This window comes from Oratosquilla oratoria, chromosome 4 (genome assembly GCF_046742065.1).
Source record: "Oratosquilla oratoria isolate Oo_2021 chromosome 4, ASM4674206v1, whole genome shotgun sequence".
Lineage (NCBI taxonomy): Eukaryota > Metazoa > Arthropoda > Malacostraca > Stomatopoda > Squillidae > Oratosquilla > Oratosquilla oratoria.
In genome coordinates, this window is record NC_134780.1 from 75,056,962 (window position 1) to 75,077,657 (window position 20,696).

General features: G+C 42.3%; 1 protein-coding gene across 3 annotated transcripts in view; it reads left to right on the plus strand.

Moving 5' to 3' along the window:
- kri (uracil phosphoribosyltransferase krishah) overlaps positions 1 to 20,696 on the plus strand; it is a 113,730-nt gene that overhangs the window by 82,312 nt on the left and 10,722 nt on the right. Inside the window, exons 1-4 of one of the 3 annotated variants that reach the window (XM_076184322.1) lie at positions 1,490 to 1,564; positions 8,180 to 8,334; positions 10,635 to 10,732; positions 12,475 to 12,517. In XM_076184322.1, the coding sequence (XP_076040437.1) occupies positions 8,206 to 8,334; positions 10,635 to 10,732; positions 12,475 to 12,517 (270 nt within the window). In that variant the 5' untranslated portion in view covers positions 1,490 to 1,564; positions 8,180 to 8,205. Of the gene's footprint in view, positions 1 to 1,489; positions 1,565 to 3,816; positions 3,885 to 8,179; positions 8,335 to 10,634; positions 10,733 to 12,474; positions 12,518 to 20,696 lie in introns of those variants that run through there. The other 2 variants (XM_076184324.1, XM_076184323.1) reach the window with 2 other exon arrangements.

Consider the following 20,696-nt stretch of genomic DNA (forward strand, 5'->3'; position numbering starts at 1 on the left):
TTTAGGCTAATAAAAAGAACGAGTGGCCAACTCAAATAACTCCTAATTTGAATAGTCTTGGTTGCTGTAATAAAAATAATATTGAACGCGTTATACTTTCTCACGTAGTAAATTTAGAAAAATCTAAATACTTGAAACGTTTTGTTTAATTACCCGACAAATTTAGTAATTTTCCATAGAGCTTTAATAATAATAGAATCATATGAAAATGGCAGTGTTCCAGGAATAAACTCGTAAATAGAAAATGGAAATAGAATACAGTTAAATACTCCTGTCACAATAAAGAAGACAATGGCTGACAAGTCAAAGTTATAAATTAACAAATAAATACAATGTGGATGACAAATAGAACCAGTAACTTATACTCCTCTAATTGGTTACATCAATAATACTTCTTTGTGTTCCTTCCATTGTTTTTCTCATCCTTTGGAATCCCTCGTAAATCATTTATGTCTTTGCTGATATATATATATATATATATATATATATATATATATCGCACCAAAGAAATTGGGTAATAATAATGATAAAGGAGAGTTTTATGGACAAACAAAAACAGATATAGTAGAAGAAAACCATTATATCTATCTTTGGGTGAAGAATCTTACAAACGCAATATATTGATCCGTAGGGGTGCCAATAACGTTTCTATGATATTAATAAAGAGTGTTTAGTGGTTCCCCAATTGTGAATTATACAAGTTATTTTGCTGTAGAACAGGATTCTTAGATATACGCTGTACAATCTAAACCCAGGGTTAATAAATACGATTTTTTTTAGTCCTATAGCCTGCAGATGACTAGCCATCTGATGGTAAGCAGATTACACTTGTAACACCTTTTAAATGGGGAAAGTGTTCAGTATAGCTCACGCCAGGCCAATCGATTCAGATTAGGACAAAATCGCGCAATATGTTAATGTTGCTTACGTGTAATATTAACACTTGAACTGCGACAATACCATTATATCGTCACAATATCCACGTTCAATACATATACAATGAATAATAAGACAACCGTAGAAACGTGACAATTTTAATCCTCTCCGTACGAAGAGGGATTCCCCATACTGAATGAAATCGATTGGCGGCAGGGAACACGAATTTTAAACGCGGCGAAAGGGTTAAGCATTTTGGTTGGGCAATATTTTTGTATTACCACGCCGCCCGGCGAAACAGTCATGTTAGGGATGGCAAGAATACCAGTAAGTATAGAATTCCGAGGTCTAGTGATATAACAGAATGAATATACGCTAATGATTATGAGATATACCTTAAGTTTCACCTGTGTTGAGCTTTACAAAATTGCCTTAGACATCACTTCGATCGTTGGTCATGTTCGGTGATTCATGTTTCTTAATGTGGTACAAAATTAAGGCATAATGTTTTAAATGCATTTATAATTATAAGAGAAATAATATAAAATTGATATTTGGAGGTTTTCACCATAAAAATATATAGGTCAGGGGCAACTAGTTTTCGTTGCGGAAGGGACGCAGCACGCTGTCAAAACACAGACGCACAGCAGCCAAGAGTATGATCACCAGTCTGCACGTGGACTGCTTGGTGAGTGTGTTTCCGGGTGGGGCTCTGAACTTCGGTCGTTACTTGCCGATTATTCAGTCTATTTTTGGATTGGTTTGGAACTCACACACTTGCAAGAAGATGGACTCTACAACGTGGTGCTATATTGTACCTATAATTATGTAATAACTTGCGTAATTGTCAGCGTTTATGTCGGTTCGTAGACGGTGCTCCTTGTAACTGGATTCTGCTGAATTGTGTAAGACTGATTTCATTTCCAGGCTTTGCGCGTTGGGTAGGGTGATTTTAGTTCTCGTCGGGAGCCATGTGAATGAGACTATAATTACTCACGGAAAAGAAATCCAGAGATGCGTTTCCGGCCTACCGCTCTTGACGTTTGTTGGGTTGAATGACATCACTAGCAGTGTGCAGTGTTACATCAATTGAACATTTTAACCAATGAGATATTGTTATGCATGTAGTTCGTGTTGGCCGTGACAATTCGAGTCTGTTTTCAGTACCAAACGCTTTTCAGCACTACCATAGTGGTTTCCCATTTTTCGTGAAAAAATAAACATTCTGTAGTGGTTATTCCCACCAGCGCCTGTGCGATGTGATTTCGACAGTTTTATTTATTCTGGAGGTACAGTAATATTTGTGAGAAATTGCATAAATATCGTGACTTCTCAGTAGTCCTACCTTATTGAGGTGTGATGTTTTATTAAACGTTTTTGTGTTTGAATGGAAAAGATTCAGCAACGTTGCTCTTCACTGAGAATGGGCTCGTTAGCCTCGTAGGTCTGGTTCGTGAAAGAATGATGTTTACTATAGGGTATGTTGAAATGAAATGCAACGTATTATAATATTTACAATATTAATGTAAATCTATATTTTATATTGTCGACCTACACTCACACTGTGTTCTTTTAATATTTGCATTAGTCAAACCATTCGCACAGATGCCTATAGTATACTGATGGTATTGTAATGGTGGATTCTTAGTATCTTCGTGTCTCGACAAAGGACTGCACAAGTCATAATACATTAATACATATGCATATCTATGTTTATGCTACCAAATCCAACCGTCATCTCAAAATGTAATCATCTATTTGAACCTGGTAGGTAGCTTCAAGCAGCAGAATGATTTTTTTTTTAATTTTACCCAGTCAGTACGTATTATTTCATTTGTGAAGTCACCAAGCTGTAGTAAAACCAATGAAGAGGTTAATCTAGATGTATTATTTTTGTTTATTGAATTATTTCTGGGAAATTATAGTAGCGTCTCGCCAATTTCGCCCAGTTATGCTTCCCATATCCTCATTGTGCTCGCGAAATTTATAAAATCAGCAGTGTATGGTAATGTGATGATATAGTAATACTGTATACAATATGTAATTGCATTAACCAGTATAGATCAACATGATAAATTGTGTAAGCTACCCATAATTTGTCTTTTAGTCATGTCTTCATGATTTATGCATATCTATTTAGAACATCCCATGCATTTCTTATTGCCCTTGGTTAAAGGTGCGCATAATTATAGATAATGTTCACAGCCTCGCTCTAGTTTGTAGACAGTTTTACAGTTTTTCGTTAAATTACACGCATCAAAGATATCGAGTTAAAGAACTATGGTGTTACAGTCTAAAAATACAACAGCGTGATGAGTTTGGGAAGCGTAAATATCGTTGAAGTTCACACACCAAGAGAATGCGTGATTTGAACTCAAATGTTCCCATTTACCCGCCTGCTCATGCTGGTATGAACATGATCCCCCAAGTAATTGAGTTCGTAGTATCCAAGTTTTTTTTAATAGCTTCATACCTTTGCTATAATAAATTCCCGAAGAACCTGGTTGTATGTATACAGAAGACACGTGTAGTCGCTTACTCCTTCATCCTAATTTGTACTGGCCCACAAACCAGTCTCGCTACTATGCCTTTTCATCATCCATTCAAACCGTTTACTTCCTGAATACGTTGGCGAGGTCAGTTCCCACTTGTAGTCCTTCCAATGTATTATGGGCAGACGTTTTTATGGTTTGACAAGGAAGGCTCTACACAGCTGAGTAGAATTCTGTCTGGAATGAGTTTCAATCATGTGGGGGGGTGCTCTTCCATCCGAGTGGAGTTCGTAGGCATTTCTCTGAATGAATAAACAAAGGCTCGTTCGCGGGAATGTTAAGTGTTATCTGAGTATATCGTGTTACGTCTCCGATAACCTCCGCTTCTGTCCTTGACAGTATTACGCCGAAGAGGTTGGGTTTTGTGATAAAGGAGAGTAGCGGAAATGAGATGTTAAATGTAGTCGGCATTCTTCGAGTGGACAGTCTTCTAATCACAAGAAGGCTGTGTCGCGGGTAGGTAGATATAGGGTGTACTTTTATTCCCTAGGGTATTGCAGTGCCCCTTACGGGATTATGTACGTTTAAATGGCAGAAGTCAGCTTTGCCCGTTAGAAGACGAACGAAGTGTGCTCGTCAAGGACACTGACGCTGCTCGGGAGGAACATTGTCCTGAGACGCTTTGAGCAACGTTGTCACCAGGCAGTTTTATTCCTCGGGTTGAAAGACATAATTCTTGTGAAAACCAACAAAAATGTTGTGGTTGTTGACAGGTAGCCACAAGCACGTTGTGCATTTACTACACGTCTGGGAGAGACAGACAAACGCATTTACAAAACCTTTGGTGCTCGTGTGTAGGTTCACATGCACCCTCGCACGTTTTACACAAACACGTGTACTACACTAAAAACGTTGTACTATCGTGGTGCCCGCACGTACATTGACAGTTCGGCGAAGTCGCTCGCTCTCTTGCACGCATTCAAGAAACTAAATAGAATTGTCGAAAGAAATAGGGAAAGATAATATAAAGTATGATGACAAGTCAAGAGATGGGTATGTGGTGAAGGTCATCAATCCAGAAATGGGGAATATATGTATAAATTCATCTACGTATAATAACTACAATGTTCTATCAGCAACTAACGCACGTAATCTTAAACATGTCCACGGTTGGTGCTAGCATGAGTATATACTTCGCAACCAAGCTAGTTCTGAACTAGTATAATAATCTAGATGGTGTCAGTGTTGACACTAAAATTAATGTATTTGTAACTGTAAAACTAGAATATATATAAGTACGAACGCAAAGCATGAAATCCTCAGGGATCCTTTAACTTAGTACGGAAGGATCGAAACTCGTGACGACTCGTGCATATCAATGATAGATAACAATAAAACTTAATATGGAAAGAAGACACGCCCTCAGAGTAGTAATCCATAAACGTAAAATGCATACGAAATGCGAAAGGCTGTGGTCGAAATAAATTTATACTTTTCCCAAACAAGGCTACGAACAAATGTCTGGCTGCTGATGTGGTATGCGCGGTGAGCATTCCTTATTTCCAAGGTCAGTTGTGACAGGTGGCACAGCAAGCGTGGATGTTGGTCTTTTAAAGTTAGAGACCTGGGTTGTCAAACATGCGGCCTGCCACCTTTATTCATGTGGCCACAGGATTATGGGTAGTGTAATATTACGTGCTTCGATCATAAATCCTTTGTCCGACATAGCTACCATGGTCGCCAGAGGATACGTGTTAACTCTTGGTAGATTTGTAATCTCGGTAAGCAACATAAACAAATCCCGTGGGGAGCTTTTACTGAATGAAATAGTCTGGTTAACTAGAAAAAACGTTTGGAATCTAGTGTTTAGCTTCATAGTTAAACATTGCTGTGCATAAAAAATGCTGCTGTCGGCAAATTATTAGAATTTTCTTGATGGATCTCTTCCCGTTGCGTTGAGACGTCATCGCTTCCTGCAACATGTTGACGTAGTTATCTATATTCTGCGTGTCTTGAATAATTTTGACGTCAGCTGAGGTTAGGTTAATGCAGTGGACCAGAAGTCGGGAGTAAGGTCAATTTGGAACTTTTTTACTGTAATATGAACTTGTCAGTTACCAGACGACAGGTCGTTGTTTTGGGTTATTGTGCGTAACATTTTTCATAGTGTCCTACATTGTCATTTTTCAAACTTGCCAAAGGAATGTGAATTGCATTACCGACAGCTATCACCCTTGTGGCTTTTCATCCAAGACTTTGAAAACTTGTGTCGATATCGTCTTCACATCTTTGTCGTACCACGTCAACAACAAATAGATGCGCAAGTGCAGTCATTGCTTCCACGTAAGATTCCAACAGTTCCTTCTGTTTTCTTTGTTAGCATTCTTTGAATTAATGTTTACACAACGGAAACTGTTTCCTGTTAGAAGTGATTGTAGGTGCTGCTATTACAGAACTGCGGAAATGAGTTTCCTGCTATAACTATTAGTTATTTTTTATCTTTGAGAAACTGTTTCTCTCCTCTTTCTCTCTCTCCCCTCTCTTCTCTTTCTCTTCTCTCTCCCCTCTCCCCCTCTTTCTCCTCCCTCTCTACTTTCTCCTCTCTCCCTCTCTCCTCCCTCGCTCTCTCCCTTCCCCTCCCTCCCTCCCTCCTGTTCCACGCTCTATCTGTCAGGTTAATATGCCTTATTTAGAAATCGGGATTGGTAATAATTTTTGCTCAAAAGACACTAAAGAAAAGTGACCAGAAGACCGGGAGCTGTGGCCAGCATTTGCCAATGTCTGGTTGTGTGAGAACAGTGATTAATCTTGTTTATTTTAAAGTAAACGATCATATTTGGTCCGGGTGCATAACTGAAAGTGTACTCAACACCGCGTCAGCTTTTCTGAACCCAATTCTGAAATGGAACACAGTAAGACAGATGTTCGCTATAGTTTGTCGTTTTCCATCTCTATTTCGTGCGTGACCCTCTGTATAACATTCGTAGCCTGGAAGTAAATGACAATATTTTACGACTGTGTATCCCCTAAACATAGGTTAATCACTGAACCGTTTTTTCACACTTTGGTATTCTATGCAGGAATGCATTGTGCATTTCGCGTGATATATATCATGGCATTTTTTCAGATTTGCTAAACCATCATCCTCGTCTTCACCTTATCATTTTGTTCTTTTTGTGTTTATCCTTTTCCGTTTGTCTATCTCGTCTCCTTTTCTCAATTTTCCTGATTTCCCACTTCCCTTTTTCGCAACCTCCCTCATCATCATCCCTCATCCCTTGGTCCCTTCTGCCCGCCCCTCTCCGAGACCATAACGACTTTAGTAATGATGTGCTGCGAGCCGGCAAGTCAGGTAGGTAGGTGTACTAGGGGGTGGGGTTACTTCCTGCTCGAGTTTCTTCTTGTATTTGTTGTTGGACGTACGTGTGTTCCATACGTAAATGGCCCATCTCACGCCCTACTTTAGATAACATCGTACATTAGAAGCCTTGTCTTGATTGATACGAGTAACGGAAAGGTAGACTAGTGCAGATGCTTTGTTTCGGTGCAGTAGGAAGAATACTGAAACCAGTTCCTTGATTGACAATCCCAGTTGCCCAAATAGTGGTTTGTATGATAAATTTATACGCATGTACCTATTGAAATGATCTCGCAGACGAGGCTTGAGTAAACTTTGTAATTTTATTTTTTTATTCGGGATATTTTATCGTATGTAATGGCTTTAACAATTCACATTTTTAGTCAATTATTATTATTGTCAAGATGCTCCACTCATGTCTCGCTATTAGTTTGGTATTGTTAGCTTGATCGGCACTGCGATAGAGCTTCTGGAAAAGTTGGCATATTGTGTCGGCGGACGACACATTTTCTGGTATTTTGCTGTATGTCACCTTCGGAGGTCTTATCGAGCGAGTTTATGCAGTTTTCCAGTACAAAAGTAACTGAACTTGGAGTCGCTTAGTACATACATATTCCAAGGCTTCTTCACCCTTACAAGGGAGGTAGCCAAAAAGGGAAAGGCATAAAATCATTTCCACCCATTCCATCCCTGAACACACTCCACACCCCTCCACCCTCCCTCTTATCTGAGCACCTCCTGGATGACGGGTCATCCCTGCACCTTGTCCACTGCACTGGGTCAGAAGCAGTGTCGCAAGACACAGCTTAGTATGCAAATAATATTCACCCAAGTTAGATTAGCGCGCGGGTTCACGCACGCCATTGGTCGTCTATTGTCCACTAAGGATTTAATAGTGCAAGTATACTTGTTGACTGGAAACCTGCAGTGGCCCTCAGGCCCTACTATAAATCTCTTTTGGAAGAAACATTGGATTTGTCTGCATTGTATTTGCATGGGACTTTGTCACCATCTGAAAGTAGTAGATGGTGAGCAGTCTGGATATAAAGATGGAGGAAATACAAAGTTGGTAAATCTTGGGTCAAATTTGAAAAGTGAGTGCCAGCCTTTCAAGACTGTACTTCCAAATGGGAGTGAGGATGTTGACAGCTTTTGAAGGTGGCCAGGAGGGAAATGACTGATGTCCATCTTGGTCCCTGAACTGGCATTATTGCTGGGTAAATGATAGGGTGGAGGAATGAGCAGATTAGAAACATTTAAATGAAACTGGGAGAATATTTGCTCACTTGTACCCATATATTTCATATTGCACAAAATGGAATGTAGGTTGATAAGGGAAAGAAAACTATCTCTTTGTGAAAGAATGTATAACAAACTTGCAATTCTATTTTGGTTTAATCTAATGTGCTTGCGACTTGAAATTTTTAAGATTTATATGGGTTCTTTGTTACAGGTGGTTGCAGTTGAGCATATATCAGAATGGGTACAATGAACGATGTTGCTGCAACGAGGCCACCACACCTAGACAAAAAGGTTGGGCAGTCGCCTAGCCAGGACAAGAAAGCAGCAGCAGTGGCAACAGCAGCAGCAGATAGCCAGCAATCACAAGTAAGAAGTTAACATCTTGTAGCTAAAGGTTATATGAAATGGTAATGATTTATATCAAGTTATCTTTGGTTATTGAAAAGTTATCATTGACTTAAGCTTTGAGACTATTTCCTTCCTTTTTCCTTCATGTAAATTGAAACTAATTTTCTGATGAGGGAACCTGATACATGCGTAGATATAATCCACTAACTTTCTTTAGGGTATCCTTATCCACATTGTCTTCATCCTTCATCACATTTACTTCCTTTAGGTATCTGTACTGGTAATTCCACTCGGCAGATGTAGTAGCACTTTGGTTCATAGGCTAGATAAGGCTAGTGGTGTTTGAGAGGATGAACATGACCTTTGCCTGACCCTACCAATCGGAATCTCAACATGAAAGTGGGCATTATTCAGGAACAGCAATACTTGGATGGATTTTAGGTTCCTGTGTAGCACCGATTTTTGGAGATTTTTTACCTTTATAATCACGTGATGAAGCATGCTAAAAATCTTTACCAGTTGCCTATTTCTCATAACACTTTATTCTTCCAAGGCATTTACTTGCTCCTCTCAATCCACAATTTACCTCCACCTATGCCTCCCTTTCCTGCCACATATTACCCCAGATACCTAAAGCTATCCTTTTCTCCAGCTTCTCTCTTTTTAGACTTTCTTCCAACTCGCTGCCACCCTCTACCCTTGAACCTTTCATCACCTTACTTTTACCCACATTTACCTTCAACACATGAAAAGAATGAGTGAAGAAAGACTAGTAAAAGAGGTATGGAAGGCAGAAGTGAAGGGAGTGAACATGAGGGGACATCCTAGGATGAGGTGGATGGATGGGGTGAAGGGGGCTTTGGGGAAGAGGGGAATGTCTGTTGAGGAAGGACGGGAGAGGACAGAAGACAGGGGTGAATGGAGAATGTTGTGATGCATGAGGTGGAATGGGGGGTGAGGTATGTGTGAGCAAAATTTGACGCACCCCGAAGGGAGGAGGGGGTCGTCGATTTAATGAAGCGGCCTTGCTGTGGATGTGCTGTGTCTTGCAACACTGCTTCTGACCCAGGGCAGTGGATAAGGTGCAGGGATGACCTGTCATCCAGGAGGTGCTAAGATGAGAGGGAGGGTGGAGGGGTGTGGAGTGTATTCAGGGATGGAATGGATGGGAATGATTTTATGCCTTTTCCTTTTGGCTACCTCCCTTGTAAGGGGGGAAAAGCCTTGGTTGTATGTACCTTCAACTTTCTCCTATCTCGTACCTTCCCAACCTCTGTCACTAACTCCCTTAATCCTTCCTCTGATCCATTTTCTTTAATCATCTCCAGTGCTCTGCCCATTACCCTCACCTTTACCTCGTGCACCTCGCCATCCATGTGCACATTGAACAGCCATGGCAACATGACACTTCCATGACAGTCCTACCTTTACCTAAAACCACTCACTCTCTCCATTTCCCATTCTAACACAGGAGAGCGGGGGTGGAAAGGGAGTTGGAAGATAGTTGATGAAAGATTGTTGGGATGGTGTGGACACATGGAAAGTGAGTGAAGAAATATTAGTAAGAGATGTGTGGAAGGCAGAGCTGGAGGGAGTCATAAGGGAGAGATCAAGGATGAGATGGATGGTGAAAGGGGCATTGGGAAAGTGGGCAATGTTTGTTGAAGGAAGGGAGAAGACAGAAGATAGGGGTGAGTGGAGTGGTTGTGTATGGATGGTGCTGTGATGCATGGAAGGTGGGGGATGGGGGTATATGTGAATGATATTTTAAACGCCCCAAAGGGGTTTCTCCCCATCTTTTTTTCTGCATGAGGGGACAGAGAGGGAGAGGGGTCACCGATTAAATGAATCTGCCTTGCTGTGGATGTGCTGTCTTGCTACATTGCTTCTGACCTAGGGCACTGGGCGAGATGCAGGGATGACCTGTCATCCAGGAGGAGCCAAGAAAAGAGGGAAGGGTGGAGTATGTGGGGGTGAAATGAGTGGGAGTGGATTTATGCCTTTGACTTTGGCTATATGTAAGTATGTATGTATGTATGTCATATTCCTCAAATACTTTAGAGATAAACATTAGCTTCAAGATTTTTGATAAGCTCAACCTTTTACTTTGTGCTGGTTGACAAGTTTTGGATTTCTCCCTGAACTTCAAAGCACTATGGATATATACATCCTTGGAAAAAAATCACAGAACTGTCCCACAGCTGCACAGCATAAGTACAACTACAGGGGTAATTGTGACTGCTCACAGTGCATCTGTTCCATTTGACCAATCTTTAGGGTGCTGATTAAGGAAGTTGATTATAAAATCTATCTTACAGGTAGATGGAGAGCTACCAACAGAAGGTTATGGACCACACATGCACCTCATTCCTGTTAATAATCAGGTGCGCGAACTGCAGACGATCATAAGAGACAGGTGGGTTGTCTGTATAATCAAAATCTTGTATGTTAAGATGAATGCAGAAGTTGTGCTGTGTAACTTCAGCCTATCATCCAGGAGATGGTTTGATTTATCAGTTTTCCTAGTTTCTCTTTATTTTCCTGAGGGGTGTAAAATTATGATATCCATGTAGGGGTGCTGTGATACACAGGATCCTTTGGTACCAATGGAGGCAGACTAGGATGGGTGATCTCGCATATAAATGTGCAGACCAGAACATTCAGCAGTTGATCTTATATTTACTTTGGCTAAATACCTAATCACTTTACTACCAAAAGGGTCTCCTTCAAGTGAATGAAATAGCTTGGCTGTAGTCAATATAGAAAGGTGTTAATTGAGAGACTCAAACATTTTACTTCCATAACTGGAAAAAATAGCCAGGCAGCACCCAGAACAAAATTATAAGCACTGCTACTTGTGGAAGAAATTAATCACTGTAGGGTCCCTATGTAGCTGAGGGAGGGCACAATTGCCTGAATATACCTCACCAATGGCATGGGAAGGGCACACTTTTTATATTTGGAATATTTGTAATGACTACTCAGCCGTATTCCACTCCTGAAGGTCCTCCCCTACCATGGACAAAATAGTGGCAAAGCAAGGTGAACAGGTCCCTTCAGTATTTGCTTCAGTGAAGCTGAAAGTTTTGTCCACCATTGGAGACTAGTTTAGTTTGTATTTGAGTGTTACATCAACAAACACCACTGTCTTGCTCTCGGGGGAACAGAATGTGGACCATGTTAGGTTCCCAGGATTACATCACTTGTAAAAAAATAAATATATAAACAAATAATAAAAATGCTGCATTGCCCATGGTCTCTCTTGCAGAATACCAGTAACATCACACAACTGAATGGGTAGTCAGGATGATGAATGCATGTGATATAAAAAGGATAGTTTCAAACTCTATACTTTTTTTTCTGCACCTTGGAATTAATGCACTGATCACATAATTGAAAGTGTGAATCTTGCATCACCACTTCTGAGCAGTGACTGTTCTGTTCCAACAGTGCAGGCATAGTTGCCCACATACTGGTATGCAGTCCTCACTAACTTGAATATTTATATGATGGACTGTTGATAGTGATTATTTTTACCTTTTTTCCTCCTAGTGGCTGTCAGTGGTCTTCTGGTCCTCCAGGATCTTTGGGAAGAAACTTTGGACTGTTGTCTGTATTGCATTATTATGGGACTTTATCTTACTGGCTGAAGATAGGAGTAGGAGAACTGTTGCAGGGTGTCAGCTCTTCACTTTTGAAAAGTTGGCAGAAATATAGTTGAAGTTGGTAGAAGGATCTTTGGACTGCACCTCCAGATGGAGGCAAGAAGGAATACTTTTGAAAATTGGCATAAGAGAATTCTCTGCTTTCCGTCTTGTAGGACTACCACAGACACTAAACATTGGTGCCTCAGTGATGATCTAATTTGGATAAATGTGTGCATTAGTATATGTAAGTGGATTATGTATGTATACACAGATTTATGTGTGGTGGGTGTTAGTTTTTATGAGGTTAGGTTATGGATAGTCTGTATTCTCGTATATTCTGAAATAGTGATTACACTTACAAAGGTGTGTTCTATTTTCTGCTGGTATAGCTGGATGCAGTCCATTGAATTTTTAATTTTTGCAATAACATGAAAAATCAACAGAAATAGTTTAACTATATTTGTGATTTCTATCATAGGTTTACTCTAACACCTTTCGTTTATTTTTTCAGAAATACAACAAGAAGTGACTTTAAATTCTATGCTGACAGATTAGTAAGTTGAATGTAGATGGTTCAGAATTTGGATGGGTCTTGGCATTGATCAAGGAGTGTTTCAAATGCATGAAAAGTTAATCTTAACAAAGGCAGATTGTTGGAATTTTCCATACATATTTCCCAAGGAATTGTAGTAAATACATTGGTCAGTTATTTTATAATACAGAACTTGTAAGTAATGCTTAATATTTGATTATTTATAAGTTATAGATCTAATTAGGGTATTTTTTAACAGCCATCATTCTAGAGGAGGGAGGTGGGGGCTTGGCCTTACGTAGAATTTAAAATAATCCCTATGCTGAAGTGAAAATGGACTATTAAATTTGTGACTATGAATGTTTTATAGGCATATGTGCATATATGGCTCAAAGCATCCACCCTTTACCCATCCCTTGTGTATCTAGAACCCATTTGTTCCTTGTTTCTTAGCTGCTCCTGGATGAAGGTCATCCCTGACTCCTGTCCTCTACTCAGGTCAGAGGCAATACTCCAAGACAGCACCTCCAGAACAGGGTCCCAACAGCCATAGCTGGTTTAACCCCTGCTGCTTCATTACATGGTAACCCTACCCACACATCCACTCTGAAAAATACAGAACAGACACTTTGGGTCACATCAATTTGTCATCCATTCACAACTACTACTGACTGATTTCAGTCTGTTACCCTCCCCCTTCCCAGCTCAACGGACTTTCCTTTTGGTCTTCTCCATAACTTTACTTCATCCACTTTCACTTCCCATTCTTTTTGCTGGCTCTGCTTCACTTCCTCTGCCAACTTTAAATTCCAAATCTGTTCCATACAATGTAATGGGATCATCATGATCCAGTCCTCTCTTTGTGTTTATCCCAAATACCCCTTTGTCATGACATTTTTCAGTCTCGAGACATTTGCTTGCTTTCCTTACTTTATTATCTATGTCCACATTAATTATTCCATTCTCTGCTATATGATACCCTACATACTGAAAGCTCTTCATTTCCTACAGCCTCCAAATCACTGACACCCTCTCCCCTTGTGCATCTTGTCAGGAAAGCAGTAGATGGAGTGAGCTTGAGAGGAAAATCATGAGCAGATGGATGGGTAGGGTGAAGAGGACTTTAGGTGCACATGAAATGTCTGTTAAGTAAGGAAAATAGTGTGAAAGAGAGGAGTGAATGGAGAAAGATATATTGATGAAGCAATGATGCTTGGAGGGACAGTTGTATCAGATATTATTTTGAGTAACGAGTTGGGTATCTCGCCAATTGGTGATAGGATAATCCAGTTCCAGTTGTCAGGCTTTGTTGTGAAAGAGCTGTGCTTCACCACATATTTGATTTAAGCATTGTGATGAAGATGGAAGGCCCCAGAGGTTCAGAGGTGGAAATTATTTATTTATTTATTTTTATTTTATTTATTTTTTTATTTTTTTATTTTTATTTTATTTATTTATTTGTTTATTTTTATTCATTTATTTATTATAATTTTTTTTGTGTGTGTGTGTGCATGTGTGCGCTCGCTTGCTTTGGCATAGCTAACCTAACCCCCTCCCTCCCCATTTAAAGGGGGAAGGGTCTTTGATGTGGTTGCAAAGTTATCCCCATCCCTCCTGTGGATGAAGCCATGGAATTAGGCCATCATATGTGGGATAGCAAGATATAAGGGACAGTGAATGGGTGTAGGGTGGGTGTATTCTTTCACTATGCCAACCCCAATACAAGGGGGAAAATGTCCTTTGGTATGTATGTATGAGGTGTCACTAAAGCTCCTAAAGTATTGATTAAAAACTTGAGTAACCAGTACCTTTGAGTATTGAGCGACACTGCTTCTGACCCAGGGCAGTGAACAGGATGCAGGGATGACCCGTCATCTAGGAGGTGCCAAGATAAGAGGGAAGGAGGAGGGTGGAGAGGAGTGGAGTATGTAGGGAATGGAATGGGTGGGAGTGGTTTGTTCCGAAGAATACAAACTCTTCGGTACTCCTTACCCAAGGATACGCGGCGAGTTTCTACCGCTAACACTGTGTGTGCTTGAAAACACCTCACTCCGAGGGTCTGGGCAACCATTATCCTCAGTAAGGGCCCCCCCCCTCCCCCCACAAGGGTAGGAGGGTAGAAGCTCCATTGTCTAAGCGGTAGCGATCGAGTCAACATCGCTCACAGTCCGGCTAACACTGAAGTTCAGTTGGGGGACAGTATTCCCCGCTCCCGTGCTTGTGCAAGTGCTTTGCTTTGTTTGTATCAGGGAAAAATTAATTTCCTGCGCCAAACCCGGCCTCGTTCGATTGTGACGAAAGAAGGCACTCTGCTTCGGCCTTCTACACCCTTCCAACGGCGTCCTTTGTGTGGAGCGTCCTGCATCGCCGCCATCCCGCCGCTTGGAAGTGCTTGAGCACCCTTTTCCCTTCGCCCATATCAACTGGCTAGAATTGAAAGCGGTACTGCTGGCTCTCCGTCACTTCTCAGGTCAAATCTCGGGGAAAGTTGTGGGCATCATGTCGGACAATTCCTCGGTAGTAGCCTACCTGAACAAGCAGGGGGGCACAGTCTCCCAGGACCTCTGCCATCTCACTATGGAGATCCTCCTATTAGCCGAGAACCTCCAAGTGGCACTCAGAGCTCGCTACATCCCAGGGAAGAAGAATGTCTGGGCGGACCACCTCAGCAGAAGGAGTCAGGTAATCAGCATGGAGTGGTCCCTCCATCCGGAAGTGGCGACCTTCCTCATCAACAAATGGGGCTCCCCTCTGGTGGACCTTTTCGCCACCAGATGGAACCACCAGCTCCCGGTGTATTTCAGCCCTCTCCCGGATCCGCTGGCAGCGGGAGAGGATGCTCTTCTGCAAAGCTGGGACAACCTCGACACCTACGCTTTCCCACCGTTTCCCTTGCTCCAGAAGGTGCTCCAGAGAGTACGAACCGCATCCAACCTTCGGATGACTTTGATCGCTCCCTGGTGGCCGGAAGCCCCATGGTTTCCAGACGCCCTCGAGCTAGCAGTGGAGGAGCCCCTGGCCCTTCAGGGAAGACCCGACCTTCTACATCAACCAGTCAACGGGGCCTGGCACAAGAACCCGTCAGCCCTGGCGCTTCACGCGTTCAGACTATGGTCCGGATCCTCCTTGAGAAGGGTTTCCCCAAAGAAGTGGCAGAAGACATGTCCTCCCCTATTCGCTCTTCCTCAGCTACCCTTTATCAAGGGAAGTGGAATGCTTTTGCAGAATGGTGCCACTCCCGAGCAATAGCCCCAGAGCAAGCCACCATTCCTCTGATTGCCTCCTTCTTCCACTTCCTGCGGAAGTCCAAGAAGATCTCCCTCTCGGCAGTGCAGGGCTATAGGGCAGCTCTTAACCACTTCAGTACGGACTTAAATCTCGCAGGCAGCAGCCAATGCCAGCCGTATGACGTGTCGTAATAATACTCGCATCATAAAATATAGTCACGGCTTATATCGATCGTTCTCTCTTTCACCCGCGAATTTTGAAAACCACAGAGAATGGGATTCAGGGCACATTTGAGAGAATGTAAAAACACAGGGGCGACTACAATAAATATAATCAAGACGCCGATATGGCAGCATCGCGAATCCACTTGCTCCTCATGACGCCTACGTGTGCGGCACCGTATGGAAGGGGTTAATCAGGTGTTTTCTCTGAAGGGCATGGATCTAGCCCTGTCTCCAGAAATTTCCATGCTCTTCAGACATTTCAGAAAATCATGCCCCCCCCAGGGAGATCACTTCTCCTCCATGGGATGTGGCATTAGTCCTCAACGCTCTGCGGGGCCCCCCTTACGAACCCCTCCGAGATGCTAATTTCAAGGACCTCACCTTGAAGACAGTTTTTCTCTTGGCCCTGGCGTCTTCCAAGAGGGTCGGGGAGTTGCATGCCATCTCTTATCGAGTCGCCCACTCGAAAGGATGGCAAGAGGTCTCCTTCACTTTTCTGCCCCAATTCATTGCCAAAAACCAGGATCCGGCCAAAGCCGACCCTAGATTCTGGTCCTTTAGTATTCCTTCCTTGGATGACTTTGTGGGGGGCGAACATGTGGAAATGGTCCTATGCCCGGTACGTGCTATCCGAACCTACCTCAAGAGGACGAAGCATCTTAGACCAGACTTGCCAAGACTGTTCGTCTCTACCAGGGGTACACCCAAGCCCGTCACTAAGACTTCCATTTCTTACTGGATCAAGGAAGTCATCCGCAGGGCCTACGCCTCGAGCCCCACGGATTACCCTGGAGCAAAAGCTCATGACTTCAGGGCAATAGGGCCCTCCCTAGTCTTCCGAAAGAATCGGTCAGTCAGCCAGGTCCTTCAAGCAGGTATATGGAAGTCCCAGACTACGTTCACTTCCTTTTACCTCAAAGATGTCATGTGGGAATCCTTAGGGACCTTCTCTCTAGGCCCCATAGTGGTCGCCCAAGAAGTCCTGAGATAACATACCCCGTACCAATGGCACACAGCCAACCCTGAAGCCTCATCCAAGTTTTGGATCGGCAACCACGGGGATACCTATCCCAAGTCCTTCTCATACTCCTACATTCCCTTACCTCACCGAGGGCTCTCAAGCATTCCAAGGGAATCAGTTCGAGCCCTGCAAGGGGTACAAAGTGAGTATGCCCTGTCTGTCTCCACTCTGGGAACAGATCCAGGTGCCCTTCACAGTTTCGGGGAATGTATAAGGGTCTGGTCAACGTAGATCTTAGCACTCTACATTTTCTCCTTACGAGGGTTTCCCAGGCTAGATAAATACTTCCTTCCCCCCTAAGTCCAAGTCTCCTTGGGTAAGGAGTACCTCAGGTTTGTATTCTTCAGAACAAATGTAATTTTCGCAGGAAAATTAATTTTTCCCTGATACAAACCTGAGGTACTCCTTACCTCTAATGGCCCTCCTCATCCACCCCGCTAGTAGTTCCTTCTCCCTGGCCTGTCAACCCTCGTGACTAATTTCATACCTGGCTCAGACAATGGAGCTTCTACCCTCCTACCCTTGTGGGGGGAGGGGGGGCCCCCTTGCCCCAGGAGGGCCCCTTACTGAGGATAATGGTTGCCCAGACCCTCGGAGTGAGGTGTTTTCAAGCACACAGTGTTAGCGGTAGAAACTCGCCGCATATCCTTGGGTAAGGAGTACCTCAGGTTTGTATCAGGGAAAAATTAATTTTCCTGTGAAAATTACATTTCTATGCCTTTTTTCATTTTGACTACCCCCCCATGTAAGGGAGGAAAAGCCTTTGGTATATGTATGTATATATAACGTACATGATATATACAGCCATAGCACTTTTGATTGTTAATTAGGAATACTTTACTCTGTTTTAACTTTTGAGTATATCAGTACATTGAAACAAAACTACAAACATTTAAACACTTTTCAAGAATGCTTGGTCTTGGTAATCATCGCATTGCATCTTTTAAATAGTTACTGATTCATAGATCAGCAAAAATAGATTCAGGATTTTTATTGTGGGTTGACATGTGATATTGAATGATTGGTAGATTTGAACCCCTTCTGTTATAATCATCCAATGGAAGGTAATACCTTGACTAGTGAGTAATTATATCATGTTCCTTCTTGTGTGTCATTGCAAGTAAATCTATACATAACTTATGGATACAGAGGTGATTTTAATTTCATTGTCAAATTTATTTTTTTATAGCTTTAACTCATTCCTTTTGCATCTTGTTTACTATAGTGTGTGTTGTGGCATCTATCCTAGATTAATTTACATTTTCTGCTTGGCATTTCCTGTATTATTGTACCCATTCCTAGCATTTGTATTTTCTTGCAGCCCCTTTATATATTCAGTTAAGGCAGTTGACAAATTATACTACTTGTTCAAGGCAAAGTAAGGTACTGAGGCCACATTTTCTCCTAAGCCTTATTAGCTGGGGTCAACCTGAAAAAGGGAGAGGATTTCTTGGCAGAAGAAGTTAATTTCCAGTGTTCCACCTGCCATGCTTCTGTCTCCCTCCTCCCAACAATTTCCTATAATTCTGTTTTTCTTGTATTTCAATTTATCCATTTCATATGGATAGATTTAAATGAGTGCATAGAGGGTTTAGGGAGAAGTGTAAATGTAATAGTATTGGGAGACCTTAATGCTAGGGTAGGAAAGGAGCCAATTGATGGAGTGGTTGGGAAATGTGGTGTTCCAGGAAAGAATTGTAGTGGAGAGTTGATGGTGGAAATGTGTCTAGAAAGAGAGTTGATGATAGCAAATAGTGTTTCGGAAGAAAGTCAAGCATAAGTACACATGGGAGAAGGTGGTGGATGGAAAGGTGGTAGAGCTTTAATGGACTATGTAGTGGTAAATAGGATTATGATAGGAAGAGTTAGGGATGTACATGTGCTAAGGGGAGAGGGTGGGGGAATATCAGATCATTTTCTGGTGGAAGGTAAGTTGAGAGTGGAGGAAGAGGAAAGGGACAAAAGGTAGGGAGGTGCTTAGAGTGAACTCTCTAAACGAAGAGGAAAAGGAGAAGGAGTACAAGAGGAAGCTGAAGGAGGAGTGGGAGGGAGTGAAGGATAGAGTGGAGGTAGGTGTGGAGGAGGAATGGGGATGGTTCAAGGAGGGAGTCACAAAGTGTGCAAGGATGGTGTGTGGATCAAGAAGGTCAGGAGGAAATAGAAGGAAGGGTAGTGAATGGTGGGATGAGGAAATGAAGAAGGTTGTAGAAGAGAAGAAGCGAGCTTTCACAGATTGGTTACAAAGTAGGACGAGGGAGTCATATGAGAAGTACAGGGAAAAGAAAAGAGAAGTAAAGAAAAAGGTAAAGGAGGCAAAGAGGAGAGCAGATGTAAAATGGGGTAAGAGTATGACAGAAAATTTTGAAAGTAATAAAAAGATGTTTTGGAAAGAAATTAAGAGAGGAAGAGGAGGCGAATCAAGTAGAGAAGAAAAGGTAAAAGGTGCAGATGGAGAGATGATAATGGAGGAGAAGGCAGTAAGGGGAAGATGGGCAGAATATTTTAGGGAGTTGCTAAATGTGAAAGAGGATAGGGAGGGAAAGATAGCTGCAGTGGGAAATGCTAAGAAAATGAGAGTGATGAGTGAGGAAAATGGAGGAGAAATAAGGAAGGATGAAGTGAAGGCAGCAGTTAAGATGATGAAAGCAGGTAAGGCACCTGGTCTGGATGGATGCCATGCAGAATGTCTTAAAAAAGGAGGTATAGTGATGGTGGACTGGTTGGTGAGGTTATTCAATGTTTGCTGGAGAAAAGGTAGAGTGCCAGAGGACTGGAGGAGTGCCTGTATAGTTCCACTTTACAAGGGAAAGGGGGACAAGTGTGAATGTAGTAGTTTCAGAGGGATTAGCTTGTTAAGTGTAGTTGGGAAGGCTTATGGGAGGATCTTGATTGAGAGGATTAGGAGAGGAACAGAGGGAGTAATTGGTGAGGAACAGTGTGGGTTTAGGACAGGTAGAGGTTGTGTAGATCAGATTTTTGTGGTAAGACAGATATGTGAGAAAGCTATAGGAAAGGGGAAGGATGTTTTCTGGGCCTTTATGGATCTGGACTGTGGGAGGTTATGCGGATATACGGGATAGGAGGAAAGCTTCTGGGAGCTGTCAAGAGTTTTTATGAGAGTAGTAGAGCTTGTGTCAGGATTAGAAATGGAGAGTGAGTGGTTTGAGGTAAAGGTGGGACTTCGTCAGGGATGCGTTATGTCACCCTGGCTGTTCAACTTATACATGGATGGGGTGGTGCGAGAGGTAAATGCAAGGGTAGTGGGTCAGGGATTGGAGATGGTTAAGGAAAATGGAGAAAAGTGGGAGGTGAGCCAGCTGTTGTTTGCGGACGACACTGCGCTTGTGGCAGGATCGGAGGAGTGATTGAGGAAGCTGGTGACAGAGTTTGGGAGTGTGTGTGATAGAAGAAAGCTGAAGATAAATGTGGGTAAAAGTAAGGTGATGAGATGTACAAGGGGTGAAAGTGGCAGTAATCTGGAAATGAGCATTAATGGAGAGCAACTGGAGGAAGTGGATAGTTTTAGATATTTGGGTGCAAATGTGGCAGGAAAGGGTGGAGTGAAGGTGGAGGTAGAATGTAGATTGAGAGAAGCGAGTAAATGCCTTGGTGGTTTAAAAAGTGTAATGAGGAATAGGAATCTGGGAATGGATGCTAAGAGGAAACTGTATGAAGGAGTGATTGTGCCAACAGCACTGTATGGAACAGAAACATGGAACATGAGAGAG